The sequence below is a fragment of the Ochotona curzoniae genome, unplaced genomic scaffold, assembly GCF_017591425.1.
Source record: "Ochotona curzoniae isolate NIBS_2020 unplaced genomic scaffold, NIBS_Ocur_1.0 contig_1, whole genome shotgun sequence".
Classification (NCBI taxonomy): Eukaryota; Metazoa; Chordata; class Mammalia; order Lagomorpha; family Ochotonidae; genus Ochotona; species Ochotona curzoniae.
In genome coordinates this window covers 34,862,874-34,877,808 of record NW_024464918.1, presented here as the reverse complement: position 1 = coordinate 34,877,808, position 14,935 = coordinate 34,862,874, and the positions used below count along the sequence as shown (strand labels likewise).

Here is a 14,935-nt window from a genome sequence, read left to right as displayed (position 1 = left end):
CAGGATCAGCACTAACACGAAGAAGGAGCCAGACCCCAGGATGGAACCCAGGTACTCCTGAGGGACGCTGGCACAGTCCAGGGTAACAAACAACAATTTGGCAATTACAGAATGAAAGCCTTAGCAACGCATACTCTCCTTTACCTCTAAAATTCCACTTTTAGGAAATGGCAGAAGACATAAATGGACATGCACACAAAGGACTGAACTTGGGAGCAGGCCCCAAGGCTATCCTTGACCTCATGCCCTGGATGCGCAGCAGTGCATCCAATGTAGTATCACAGATATGTTTCAATGTTATTTTTTAATCTACCACCTACCTATAACATGCAAAGTGAAGTTTTGAAAATATCTTTGGGGCTGGTGGGATGGCTCAACTGGCTAATGTTCTGCCTGTAAGATCCCATAGGGGCACCTGTTCCTGTCCCAGTTGTTCCTGCTTGGGGCCTAGGAAAACAGTTGAGGACAGCCCAAAGCCTTGGGACTCTGCACCTGCGTGGAAGACCCTGAGGAAACTCCTCACTCCTGGCTTTGGGATCAGCTCAACTCTGGCCATTAAGACCACTTGGAGAGTGAAGCAGATGGAAGATCTTACTGTCTCTTCTCTCTAAATCTGATTTTCCAATAAAAAAAAATAGATCTTAAAAAAAAGTCAAAGTACTGTTTTCTCAAGTGCAAGAAGTAATTTACTTAAATCAGTCAAAATACAGTTTAAACAAACTTGACAGAAAGCCTGGCACTTAGTACTTCACCTAATGTATGCTATTATCAATAAAAAAGCCACTTGTCCTCTAACTGAAAAGAGATGTAAAATTAACTCCCCAGTACAAACCAAGGTAACCTGTCCAAACAGAAGGAACCAGAGAATTCCAAGACAGATCTACCGCAAAAGGTTTGAATAAGGTTCTATATAGAACTTTTTTTTTTAAAGATTTATTTTATTTTTATTGTAAAGTCACATATACACAGAGGAGGAGAGTCAGACAGGAAGATGTTCTGTTTGATGATTCATTCCCTAAGAGACCACAACAGCCGGGGCTAAGCCAATCCGAAGCCAGGAATCAGGAGCCTCTTCCAGGTCTCCCACACTGGTGCAGGGTCCCAAGGATTTCAGCTGGCCTTGGCTGATTTTCCAGGCCACAAGCAGGGAGCTGGATAGAAAGCAGAACCGCTAGAACACGAACCGGTGCCCGTAATGGGATCCCGGCGCACGCAAGGTGAGGACTTTAGCTACCACACTGGGTGCAAAGTACCATATAGTATGTTCTTAGGACCAAAAAAATTAATAATGAATTACTATTAGCCAGAAGAGGATCCCTGCAATCATTTGTTTCCCAGTTTTAAAGGTCCCTGGCTCTCAGCAGGGCTCCCTGCCAAAGAGCCAGCACAATGCAGAGGACCTGGAATACAATCCCAGCTGCAACTGACACGAACATACTTATGTGCAGTATTATAACGTCACTCCCTTCCAATCAATAAGCCGTTTGTATTTCATGAACTACTTATCTGTTCACCATCTTAGCCCATCGACCTCATACTTGAATATTTTAAGAAATTAATAAATGAACAGCATTATCTGCCACCCACACACCTGTATCACAGTCCTGTGTGCCTAATTCACAATTAAACTTTGTAAGTCCTTGTGGTTTCATTATGCCGAGAAGGAGTAAAGGGAAAGATGTCTCTACTAGGATATTATAATATACATCTTAGGGTAAATACAAAACCAACCGGGTTAAACAGACTACCGGCTCACATAACATGGTAGAGGCACCAACTTCCAGCAAGGCTTGCTCGAGCAGCTCAACTGCCATGACCAGCCATGGATATCTTTGCTCTGCTCTTTCAGTGCTGGCTTCTTACTAACTTTACTTTTAAGGTCAGTAGACATCTGCCAAGTTCAATGGCCATTTTCCAACTGAAATTCAGGAAAATGTCTTTATCTCAACATTGTTGGAAAATACCCTGATATATTCTGATTTATAAGGTTTAGGCCACATGTTTGTCATAATTGCTTCAGGCGAAACACATGCTCCATTCCTACAATCACTGTAAAATATCTAAGAAATAGGGCACATTTTAAAGGTAACTTCAAGCGACAATTTCATCTGGTGGTCAAGATCCTAGTCAATATACCCTCATCCTAATTCCAAATTCCCGAGTTCTATACAAGCTCCGGAATCCAGCTTCCTGCTAATGTGACTCCAGCAGTTAGTCCCTGTCGACTAAAGGGCAGAAGTGAACTGCGCTTGGGCCAATCCCACCTCTAGCCACTGCAGGTAGTTGGGAGTGGAAACCAGTAAGGAGAGTGCTCTGTCTCCTCAGCCTTTCAAATTTAAACAAAAACAATACTGTGTGATTATCTGGCAAAAGCATAAAAGAATCTCATTCCATACTTAACCAAGAATGTAAAGACCAAATACATGAGCAAGGGATGGGAGATAGTTTATTTCATAAAATTCTAAAATATGCACAATTAAGTAATCCATCCTATAGCTTAAGACTGAGAATATTCACTGCCAAACTTCCCCGTTTTGGCCGGCCCTTCCCACAGCATAATGTCGTCTTAACAGAGCAGGATACATTCGTCAGGGATCTCACTGTGAATGTAAATTGCAAAGTCAAATAAAATATAGTCTCAAACTATATTTCTTATTGCCCATGATTCTCATTCTACAATTAGTGCAGAAAATAGGAGGGGAACTGTTCTCTGCTTTCCTAACAGAGAAGAAAATGAAATCTCATTTAATAAAGGCAATACTCAAAGAAGTAGTTGATTATAAAACTGGGTAAAAATCAAAGGCAAAATCCAACCAACATTTTCTACAATACAACTAACCCATCTCAACAAGTTACCTGTGAGTCATGTTACAAAAAAAAGTCAAGTTTCAGGCCCAGTGTGATGACGCAAGTGGCTAAATCCTTGCCTTGCACGTGCTGGGATATCATTATGGGCACCAGTTCATGTTCCAGCTGCTCCACTTCCCATCCAGCTCGCTGCTTGTGGCCTGGGAAAGCAGCAGAGGATGGCCCAAAGCCCTGGGACCTTGCACCTGTGCGGGAAACCCAGAAGCGGCTCCTGGCTCCTGGCTTCAGATCGGTTCAGCTCCAACCATTGCAGTCACTTGGGGAGTGAACCAATGGACAAGAGAGCATCCTGTCTCTCCTCTCTGTAACTCCAATAAAATAAAATATTTTTTTTAAGATTTATTTTTATTATTTTTTCATTGGAAAGGCGGATATACAGAGAGGAGAGACAGAGAGGAAGATCTTCCGTCCGATGATTCACTCCCCAAGTGAGCGCAACGGGGTGATACTATGCCGATCCGAAGCCAGGAGCCTCTTCCGGGTCTCCCACGCAGGTGCAGGGTCCCAAAGCTTTGGGCCGTCCTCGACTGCTTTCCCAGGCCACAGGCAGGGAGCTGGAAGGGAAGCAGGGCTGCCGGGATTAGAACCGGCGCCCATATGGGATCCCGGGCGTGCAAGGCGAGGACCTTTAACCACTTGCGCCACCGCGCCGGGCCCAAAATAAAATATTTTTTAAAGTCAAACTTCATCCATAATCTTTAGCAAGAAGCAATGAAGTTAAAGAAAAGGATGTGAATTAAAAGAAACTCTGTATTTAATTGTGGAGACTGGTTTTTCAAACATTCCAATACATTCGGTTCAGTCACTACGTGTTGATGGCATCACTAAGACAGCAGCAGTGTTAGACACTAGGGTACAAACACAAACAGGTCACCGGCGCCACAGAAGCAGCCTACTCCAACAAAGGTTAATGACCAAGACCAGGCAGAAAAGCATGAGACACAGGGCTTCCACAACCAGAAAAGGAAGAACTCAAATAAACCCTGATTTCTGCAGCCAATAACACAAAATCTCAAGGGGAAACTTTAAATTGTAACAAAATTCAGGTAAGATGGTTCAAAGACCAGTACATGGGCTCCAGTTCTAACATCCCAGCAAGCCTTGGCTGCCCTCCTCTGCGGGAAGAATCACCTTCGGGTTACTAAGAACTTGGCTGCCACATTTCCAGACGACACTCCCATTCAGATAAAACAAGCTCTGTGGACAAGAGGGATCATGTCCTGCTTTCTTCAAAGCATGAAAATTTTACCCATAAGTCTTTAAAAGATCTTTTCTCTTGCATTAGTTAAAACTGGGTCTCATGTCAATTCCTCAATCACTTCCAAAAGAGGGAATCCTATCACACAAAGGTAAGAGTGAATGTTGGTTACTGACCATGACTTCACAAACTTTTGAATGCAGAAGACATAAAGGAGAAATACACAGAGAGAGGAGAAGATATCCCTAATGGGAGGGAAAAGGTCAGATCCTTGATCCACACATTAGAGCTAAAAAATTTAACTGCATGGTTATGGTTTATGTAATACAAAAATCAATTTACTATTTACAAGTAAAAGCTAAGAATGTAAAAACAGTCCTCTTTTTATGGAAAGTATTTAGGTTACTAAAGTGGGCAAAGTCAGACTTACCACCCCTCACAATGCAGCCGTCCATTCAGTTATCTCTGGGTTGAGGACACCCCATTGGCGGCACACAGATGACTCTGCACATTGACTGTCACCAGTTGTTCCTTGAAGGTTTCTTCTCATTTGGATTGGAGGCTTTACTCAAAACTCCAGACTCAAAACCTGGTCCTATCTGCAAACAAAAGTATGAAATTAGGAGGCAAACCTACATAAAAGCAGCTCCCTTCTCCTCCATCTATAAGTAGCAAGTCCACATGAAAACTGAATTAACAAGAAACTCAATAACCCATCCACATTTCAATGCCTGAAATAAACTTACTAAATACAGTCACCACCTTGCTTCTATCATATAAACCTACTGCTGCTTCCTTGTGTACCAGGTACAACTCTTAGAAAAGAACTAACATAAAGGTATCTTTGAGCACATTCCACTCAACCTTGGCCTACAAGGTGTGTTAAAGGACAGCTGTCTACACTTACAAATCAGAAGACTTCAAATAAAAATCCACTTTTCTGACCTTCTTTGAAAAACTTGAAGATTCAGCAACATTGAGGCCACATTCCCACATGGTAACAACCTGACACCGCTGATTAGTAGCTAACCTGCTACCTGAGGGCACGTGCTCTGTGGTCCTCCCTTCCCTTTTAGTCTGCAATCTGGCTATTGGTTACCTATATTTAGATCCCACAGTTACCTGAGCTTGCAAACTCTGCTGTTTGTAAGAGCTTACAGGTATACTTCAACACTGCCAAAATGAAATGTGGTTTTCTGCCTCAGAGATACTATTTATTAGAAAGGCTAACAGAATGCACTATGGAGCAGGCCCTAGGTGTGTGTTTTAGTTCTGCAACTGACTGCTGCATGTGTCCTCAGTTCTGTTTCTAATCACTTTAAAACAGATTCCTGAGGCTTGTGTCCTGGCATAATAGGCTACGTCTCTACCAGGATGCCTGCATCCCAAATGAGCACTGTTTCATGTCCCATCCAGCTCATGCTAAAAAAGCCTGGGAAAGCAGGGGAGGATGGTTCAAGTCCTTGGACTCCCCCAAAGTAGCAGAGTAGAAAAAAGTTCCCAGCTTCAGACCTGCTCAGCTTCAGCCATTGAAGCTATTTGGGAAGTGAGTCTGTGGATGGAAGATCTCCCTCTGACCTGTCCTTTTATCTGTAATTCTACTTTTCATATAATAAAAAATAAACCTTTAAAAACCAGATTATTTCATTTCAAAGCATCTAAACAAACACTTCACACTGCAAGTAAAGAAACCAAAATTTCTCAAGTCCAAAGTGAACCACAACATGCACTGTTTTCTTCCTTCCCCATCTCAGGAACCTGCAACATGATCCATGCCATCAGTGCTCCAGTCACAGTGCCTAAGCCCTTACTCTCCTTATCCCCCAAAATCATCACCTAGCACCCGATTCTGCCCTCAAAACACACCATTAGAACAGAACTCTTAGAATTCCAACCGTGCAGGGCCAGCAGACCAGGACTGCAGCGTACCGAGTTAGGCCCTTACCTGTACCCATACAGGTACCAGGTTGAGTTCTTGCTGTTCCAAATCAGATGTAGCCCTCTGCTAATGCCATCTGGGGAGCAAAGTGGTAGACAGTGGCTCCATCCATCTATCCCATAATTTTACCATCCAAATAACCCAAACAAAAAATTACAACCTTACAAAACAGCAAGTAATTCCTCACTCAAAATCAATTATTTTGTAGAAATTGCCTAAAAATTCAACTATTCAACTAACAGCAGCTTGAAATTTCAAGGTTCCACATCATATCATCAGGAATTTTAGAATTTCATTAAAAGAAATTAAAGACAAAATATCGGAGATGCCATATGCAACTCCTCACACAGTATTGATTTTATATTTTATGAATTTCTGTTTTTCTTACAATGTATTTTTATTTTGAAAAGCAGAATTAGAGGGAGGTATGAGAAAAGGGAGAGAAACACCTTCCATCCACTAATTAACTCTCCAAAAATAGCCACAACAGCTGGAGCTCAGCGGATTCGAAGCTGGAAGCCAGGATTTCCCTCCAGGTCTCCCATGTGAGTACAAGGGCCCAATTACTTGGGCCATCTTGGCTACTCTTCCCAGGTCATCGGCAGGCAGACGCTCTGGAAGAACCAGCAACCACATATGACAGTGACCCCGTAAGTGACAGCTTCACCAGCTACACAGCACCAGCCTTTGAACTTCTATGCTTCTTCAACTACAAACTGACAGTGAACTAAAACACTCTACTTCAATTGGTGATTGAATTATTAAAACAAAGACTTCTGGAAATAACTGAATTTCAAAGGCTTGCAGAATACAAAACCAACATTCAAAATCCAATTCTATTTCAATAGAAATACTATTCAAAGAACAATCAGATATCAAAATCTGAAAAAGTAATTTCATTTACAATGAATAAAATATAAGGCAATTAGGAATAAATTAACAAATGATGTACAAAGAATATAAATAAGCGGAGACACACCATGCTCACACATCACTGGAGTCAGTATTGTTAACATGTCAATTTTCCTCAATCAGAATAATAGAGTCAACATATGCTAATCAGATCCCAGCTGACTTTTTTGTAGACAATTACAGCTGATTCTAAAGCCACATGGAAACACGAGCGAGTCAGAATAATCCAGACAATTATGAAAAAGAGCTTTGGAAGTCTCGTTTCCTGTCTGTCTTCAAGGTTTATCACAGGACACACAAATATGAAAACCATGTGACACTGGCATGTAGAATAACATACATAAAGCAAAACTGAAAACCCAGAAACAGACTTATACCTATCTGTTCAAATGATTTTCCACATACATGCAAAGGCAATCCAATGACAAGCTATCCACAACTTGCACAAGACACAAAAATTATGTCAAACTGGACCACAGACCTAGATGCAAAAATTTCAAATTATAAAAGCCAATGAAGAAATCTAAGAAGAAATTTTTGTTCCCTCAGTTAGACAAAAGATTCTATAACATGAGGTCAATGTGTGGAGTGGATGGAGCAAGCTCCTATTCTGAATCCCTGCTTCACAAACCCATCTAAAACACCGTCCTCGGACAGAGAACACAGCAGGTGCTAAACCGGGAGCAGGTAACAATGCTCAACCTCAGCCAAAGGCCTGCAAAGTTATCAGGCAAAGAATTCTTAAGACACAAAACACATACCATTAAAGAACAAAGTGGTAAGACTTCTTCAAAGTTAGCAATTATGAATCTCTTCTATTTGCAAGACATTTGTTACAGAACGAAAGGCACATACCACAAGAGATAAACTGCAAATCATGTTATTAGGGAAAAAAAAGCCTTATATTCAGAAATTTAGAAAGAACTCAAACTCAACAAGATGCCCCAGTTAAAATAAGGCACAAACGGGAGCCAGAGCTGTGCAGTGCGTTAAGCTGCTTGCAAAGCTGGGATCTCTTATCCGAGTGCCAGGCTGAGTGCCAGCTTCTTTGTTTCCAATCCAGCTTCCTGGATTCTCTTCATGTGCACCCTGGGAAATCAGTAGTTGATGGCCTAAGTGCTTGGGCCTGTCACCGTGAGGTGATCCTGAAGGAGTTCCTGACGCCTGGCCTGGACCTGGCCCAGCCCTAGGTGTGGTAGGCAGTCAGACTGAACCAGTGAGAACAAAATCTCACTCTTGACCTTTCAAATACATTTTTTAAGTTATAATAAAACTCAAGTGAATTAAGCATACTTTTCACTATAGAAGATACACATACATCAAATAAATACATGAAGATCATGGTAAACTGGGCAAATGTAAATTAAAGTCACAATGAAATACTGTATACCTCTGAGAACTGGCATCGTGGTATACAAGATGCTGCCTGCAACACCAGTGTCCCATGTGGGCGCTGCTTTGTGTCCTGGATCCTCCACTTCCCTTCCAGATTGGTGCTAATGGTCTAGGAAAAGTAATAGAAGACAGCCCCAATGCTCAATCCCCTGCTACCCACTTGGGATACTCCAAAGAACTTCAAGCTTCAGGCCGGCCTAGTCCCGCTACATGTCCATCTTGGAGTCGAATCAGCATATGAAAGATTAATTCTCCCCCTCTGTGTAAGGCTTTCAAATAAATTATTAAGTCTTAAAAAAAAACCTGAAAAAGGTAACCCTATCAACACAGGATGAGATAGGAGTAACTTAGACCTCTCTTACATGCTGGCACAAATGTGAAATACATAACTATTTCAGAAAACAAGTTGGCAGTTTCTTTAAAACAAAATTAATCATACCTATCATACAACCCAGCCACAGCTGTTCAACCAAACAAAAAGCTATTCCAATACTCTGAGTTACTAAGAAACTGCAACCTAAAGTAGGCTAAAAAAAAAAAAAAAGAAAAACTGAAACCTAACTCAGGATGGTAGCAAACAGTTGAGCCATTGCCAATCACAAACAGCCAAGATTTGGCCAATCACAGGCTGCCAACTGATCAGACTTCATCCAAATAAGGCAAAGAAAGAACTGTAACCAATTAAACTATTTCTGTACTTCACTTCTCTCTTTTCAGTTAATACTCAACAGTTACACACAGACTTACCAACTTTTTGGGTTCTGAGTGCTACCTGATTCATATATGCATTCTTCTTTGCTCCAATAAACGTGGCTAACAGTTTCCACACTTTTTTTCTTTCTTAACAGCAAAAACTTAGAAACAATTCAACTGTCCATCAACAGCTGAACAGATAAACAATGTGTTTACATTCACTGGATTACTACTTCCAATAAAAAAAGACTAAACTATTATACACTCATCAACACGGATGAAATCGGTTACATAAAGTCAAGGAAGTCAGAAAGTATATTCTGCAGAATCAATTCATATAAAATCCTGACCCAAAAAAAAAAAAAAAAACTAGTTTTGATTGTAGAAAGGGGATCAGGGACTGGCATGATGGCTCAACAAGCTAATCCTCCATCTGCAAGTGCTAGCATCCCACATGTTCCAGCTGCAGATAAGCATCAACTATCACTCAAGTTACAAGGCACATTTGGTCACTAGCATAATGAAATAGTTTTATTTTTTAGCCACAATGTGCCAAGCACTGTATTAAGGACTTATGATATTATGTTTCATGGCCCCACACTCTACTATCTTTTATTTTCCAAACATAACCTATGTTACTCTCTTGTCCTTTCACTATGAATTCATCATTACCTCCACTAATAATGGATTAAGAGTTTCTCTTTCTAGGGTAACTATTTCATCAGGGAACCTTAAACAATGCCCAAGCCACAACTTAAGAAAAGCTAACAAACTACACAGGCAAAAACCACAGGATGGAGGATGGCTACTTACTAAATCAGCATTGGCTTTTTCCCTATTTGATGGGTTTCCCAAAAATCCAGTAAAAATTGTCATAGGCTTGTACCTCAGTACAAGTACTACACAACAGCTCTAATGGTTCTAGAACTGAGACATCTTTCACTCTACAAATTCTCCCCTAAGTAACCTCAACCACTTACCTGGATTCCACTTCCACCTGACACCTCAAAGCACCACAGCCTTGGTGTGTTGCAGTTTAACCTCACATCCATTGCACTTAGTACATCCTCACACAGAAATGCTGCTTCTACCTCAACAGAATACCACTCCTTTGCAATCACTGCCCTAAGCAATCACATTAAATCTATTTTCTTTAAATTTTCAGTCAGAGACCCACATGCCCAACACGGAAACAAGGGTATTATCCTTGATTGCCACCTTTTCCATCTCATTTCCCCAGCCGAACACTAAGTAAGACTAGTTTTCCCAATCTGCTTCTTCCCAACTTACAGGGACCAGTTGAGGTTTAGACATCATCACCAATTCTTTAGATTTATTTATTTGGGCCCGGAGTGAAGGCTCAGTGACTTGTATGCACCAGGATCCCATGAGGCTGCCAGTTTGTGTCCCAGATGCTACACTTTCCATCCTACTTCCTGCTTGAACCTGGGAGGGCAGTGGAGGATGGCCCAAATCCTTGGGACCCTGCACCTAGTGGGAGATCTGGAAGAAGGTCCTGCCTCCTGCCTCAGATCAGTTTGGCTCTGGCCATTGCAGCCACCTGGGGAGTGAACCAGCAGATGCAAGATCTTTCTCTCTGCATCTCCTTCTCTCTGTAAATCTGCCTTTCCCTTTCTAATCTTTAAAGGAAAAAAAAAGATTTATTTACTTATTTGGAATGCAGAGTTAGCAGATAAAGAGAGAGGTAGAGAGAGGTAGAGACAGAGATCCACTTGTTCACTTCCCAAATTGCTTCAATGGTCAGAGATGGGCTAGTCCCAAGTCAGGAGCTTATTCCAGGTCTCCCATGTGCATACAGGAGTCTGATGACTTACTTAGGCCATCCTCTGCTATTTTTCTGGGTGCATTAGCAGAAAAATGGATCAGAAGTGAAGTAACTGGGACTTGAACTGGCACCCATTTGAGATGCCAGCACTGTAGAAGGCAGCTTTGCTCACTATGCCACATCAGCCCCATTCATCAACTCTAAAAAAAAAAAAAAAAGAAAGAAAGAAAAGAAAACATTGTAGTTGCTAGCTGATCTCTGGTTACTATTGGGTTCTCCAATTTGTTGCCCACTGGGCTAACAGCATACCACTAGAACAATGTCTGAACACATCAAGGTATCAAAATCTCCTTGAAATTCTCATTATTATCAGGGAAACTTCAGCTCTTCCACATTACTTTCTAGAGCCTCTCTACAATTTGGTTTGCACTTTATTCTTCAACCTCATTTACTGATTCATCCCCAACACTCACAATTCCTTTCTATTCTGCAGAAATAGCATGCTTTTTCTCAGGCCTGCAGGCATCACCCCATTCAATTCTGACCAGCATTCTCTAGAATGCCGTGTTGCTATTACTTCCTTGACGAAGCCTTCTCTGATCTCACAAGTGTAAGCAGTCTTCCATTTTATCTTCTGCCCTCTCTGTGGAGCGCTTACATTACTTACATTTACTGTGAGTCTACATGAGCATGGTGAGCGCAGCAGCAAAAGTTCCATTTCAGAAGATCAGCAGTATGGCACCCAGTTCTGGGTGTCACATTCTAAGAGACTTAGTACATCAGAGTGTATCAAAAAGAAAAAAAAGTAGGTAGTAGGAAGTCTAAATATTATGTCGTTCAGGAATTTAAGAGAACTACAGATATTAAACCCAGCAAAAAGAGGACAGTATGACAGTTTACCTGTTGACCTTAGCACACACCCACAAAAAAAAACGACCTAATTCAAACTGCCAAAGGAGATGAAACCAAAGACTAACACACAAGTTCCAAGAAACCAATTTTTGCTTTTAAAAAAAATCAAACTGCATCCTTATTCCTGGCCCAGTCTCAGCTGTTGCAGCCATGTGGGGACTGAACCCCACTCCCCTTGCTGCCCCCTCTCATCTCTCTTCCCTTCCTGAAAGGAATGAATTTTAAAAGATACTGAAATGCCCAGGAAAGTGGTGATCACATGATCAGTGGGGGGTTTTGAGTGACCATGAACTACAGCAGCTAGCCAGTGGATCAAGAGAGTAAACAGAGGGCACTCTACTGTATACTATGTTGTCAGTGCTTTTTATGCACAGGGAATCAGCAAATTTCATGATAGTCAAATAGCTATTATAAAGTAGGCACTGTAAAAGGTGACCTTGTCCAACGTAGGGCTCATGTAAATGGTCTGAGTGCATTCAGTATAGACTACATTCAACTATCAAGTTTGAAAGGTCAGAAATACTCAACACATTTTCAGTGTACAGTGTGATCAATAAAATGTGTCCCTTTGTAAGTCAATCAGCATGTCGAGCCCTTAATTCCACACTTCTGTTATAAAGAGATCAGTACGCATTTTCATCCAGGCTTTGACAAACCAGTATCTCAAAGCAAACGTACTATGACAAACTGTATTGGGATGACAGAATGCTACACAGAAAAGAGTAAAAGTAAGTTCTTATTGTCAGAATACATTTCACATTTCCTGAGGGAGTCCATCCTGGATTTGGCAGTAGAGATGCACATGTACTGTATTGTCACATCTCGATATGATACTCTATTGTACAGTTCCTCTAGATGTCTTGTGTACGTGCATGTTTACCTATGTATTTCTGAGCTCGTATTTTGCATGAAGGTTGCCTTATATCAGAAAGAACATGTAATACTTGTCCTTTTGCGATTGACCTATTTCACTGAGCATAATGGTCTCCAGTTGGAACCATGTGCTTTTAATTATAAATAATCTATGCAAACAGAATTTGATTTTAATAAGCATGCAATGAAATACTATTTAGCCATTAAAAATATGTAAGACATGGATAAACCCTGAGTACATTAGATTAAATGAAAAAACAGTTATGGAGGGTGGTCACTATTCCAAACCTTGTTGACAGAAATGTAGAACATGTTGGGAAACAGTCCAGTAGTTCCTTAAAATGCTAAAAGATTAGGCACGCAACCAGTAATTCTACCCATAGGTATATATCCAGGAAAACTTTAAATATGTCTCCAAACAAAAATTAAGAATATGAATAATCATGTTCAGAGCAGCATTATTCAGCTAAAACATAAAAACAATACAAAATTCTGTTAAATGATGAACAGACAGGGCTATGCAACAGGATAGCACGCTAAAGCCTCTGCCTGGGTGCTGGTTCACGTCCAGGCTGCTCCACTCCCAATCAGCTCCCAGCTAATGCACCTGAGAAAGCAGAAGATGGCCCAAGGCCTTGGACCCCTGCACCCATGTGGGAGACCCAGAAGCAGCTCCTGGCTCCTGACTGATCTAGACATGGCCACAGGGGCCATTTGGGGAGTGAACCAGAGGGTGGAAGGTCGCTCTTGTGTTGCGTCTGTGTCTTCCTCTGTGTAACTCTGCTTTTCAAATAAATTGATACTTTTACTAAAAATGATAAATGGATAAAAAGATTCTCATCATGACACAGAAGACTAAGCCATCACTAGACCCGCAGGCATTCCTAATTTGCACCTGGTCCTGTCCTGGCTGCTCCTGCTCTGGTGCAGCTCCCTGCTCATGTGCCCAGGAAGCACAGCAGATGGCCTAAGCACTTGGATTCCTAAACCCCAAGGAAAGACTCAGAAGCTCCTGTCTCCTGCCTTCAGCCAGGCTTGTCCCAAACTGGGCAGCCGTAATCATTTGGGGAATGAACCAGCAGATGAATTCTCTCTCCCTCTTGCTCTCTAACTCTTTCAAACAGAATAAATCTTTAAAAAATAGTAATAATCCATATAGTGGAAGAATAGCTAGCTATAAAAAGAACTGATAAACATGTCACAATACCAATCAATGTTAAAACATCACACTAAAGGAGTGCCACTGTGGTGGGGCAGCCGGCTAATTCTCCACCCTGTGGTGAAGCTATCCCACATGGGCATCAGTTCAGGTCGGAGCTGCTCCAATTCTGATCCAGCTCTCTACTCACTGCAAGGGAAAGCAATGGTGGGTGGCTCAAGTCCTTGGGACCTGGGACTCAGCATTCATGTGGGAGATCTTTAAGAAGCTCAACTCTGGCAATTTTGCAACTAAAGCAGCAGTTGGAAGACTTCTCTATCCTTTGTAAAATCTTTTTCAAGTAAAAATTATTATTTTTAAAAGTATACTAAGTAGAAAAATATCACAATAGGTCACAGGTCATGATCCCATTATATAAAATGTCCAAAAGGCTAAAAAATAATAATACAGATGCCTGGAGCTGTAGCAAAAAAATGAGAAAATGATAGTTTCTCTCCAGAGTAATGAAAATATCTTAGATAGTGGCAATACTTGCACAATGACTTATACTTTAAAAAGGTGCTTTTTATGTATTCTTATTGGAAAGTCTTATTTATAGAGAGAAGGAGAGACAGAGAGAGAGATCTTCCATCTGCTGGTTCACTCCCCCAGGAGGCCACAATGGCCGGAGTTGGGCTGAATAGATCTGAAATGCAGGTCTCCCATGCAGGTGCAGGGTCCCAAGGCCTTGGGCCATCCTCTATTGCCTTCCCAGGCCACAAGCAGGGAGGTGGAGGGGAAGTGGAGCAGCCAGGACACCACTCGGTGCCCATACGGGATCCCAGCGCTTGCAAGGTGAGGATTTAGCCACTAGGCCACCACACCTGACCTTTCTCTCTGTATATCTGAACATACTTTACATTTTGACTCATTTTTTTTTTTACAAACGACCAGCTCTTAGTCTTGAAATACACATCTTTAGCATAAAACTGTTTCTTCCCACACAAATGCTTTGTTTTCTCAAGAAATGCAGAAATAGTCACTTTCTTGCCATTTCAGTCAGCAATAATCAACTCATCACATCATAATTAGTACTATTTTGGTTTTAACATTGAAATTTCTGAAAGCCAAATACTTAAAAAAAAAAAATAGCCCATGAAAACCACTCTGTCTAGGTGAGGCGATTTGAAGCTCACTACAAAAGGAGTCCACCTGCTCACA

At 41.4% G+C, this 14,935-nt stretch overlaps 1 protein-coding gene across 2 annotated transcripts in view; it reads right to left on the bottom strand.

Moving 5' to 3' along the window:
• Positions 1-4,513: 4,513 nt before the first annotated feature.
• Positions 4,514-14,935, bottom strand: part of LYRM7 (LYR motif containing 7) — an 84,729-nt gene continuing 74,307 nt past the window's right edge. For both annotated transcript variants that reach the window (XR_005882969.1, XM_040971398.1), the window contains one exon: positions 4,514-4,665. Coding sequence is in view for 1 of the 2 variants with exons in the window: in XM_040971398.1 (XP_040827332.1) it covers positions 4,649-4,665 (17 nt within the window). In the remaining variant the exon portion in view is untranslated. The remainder of the gene's footprint in view (positions 4,666-14,935) is intronic.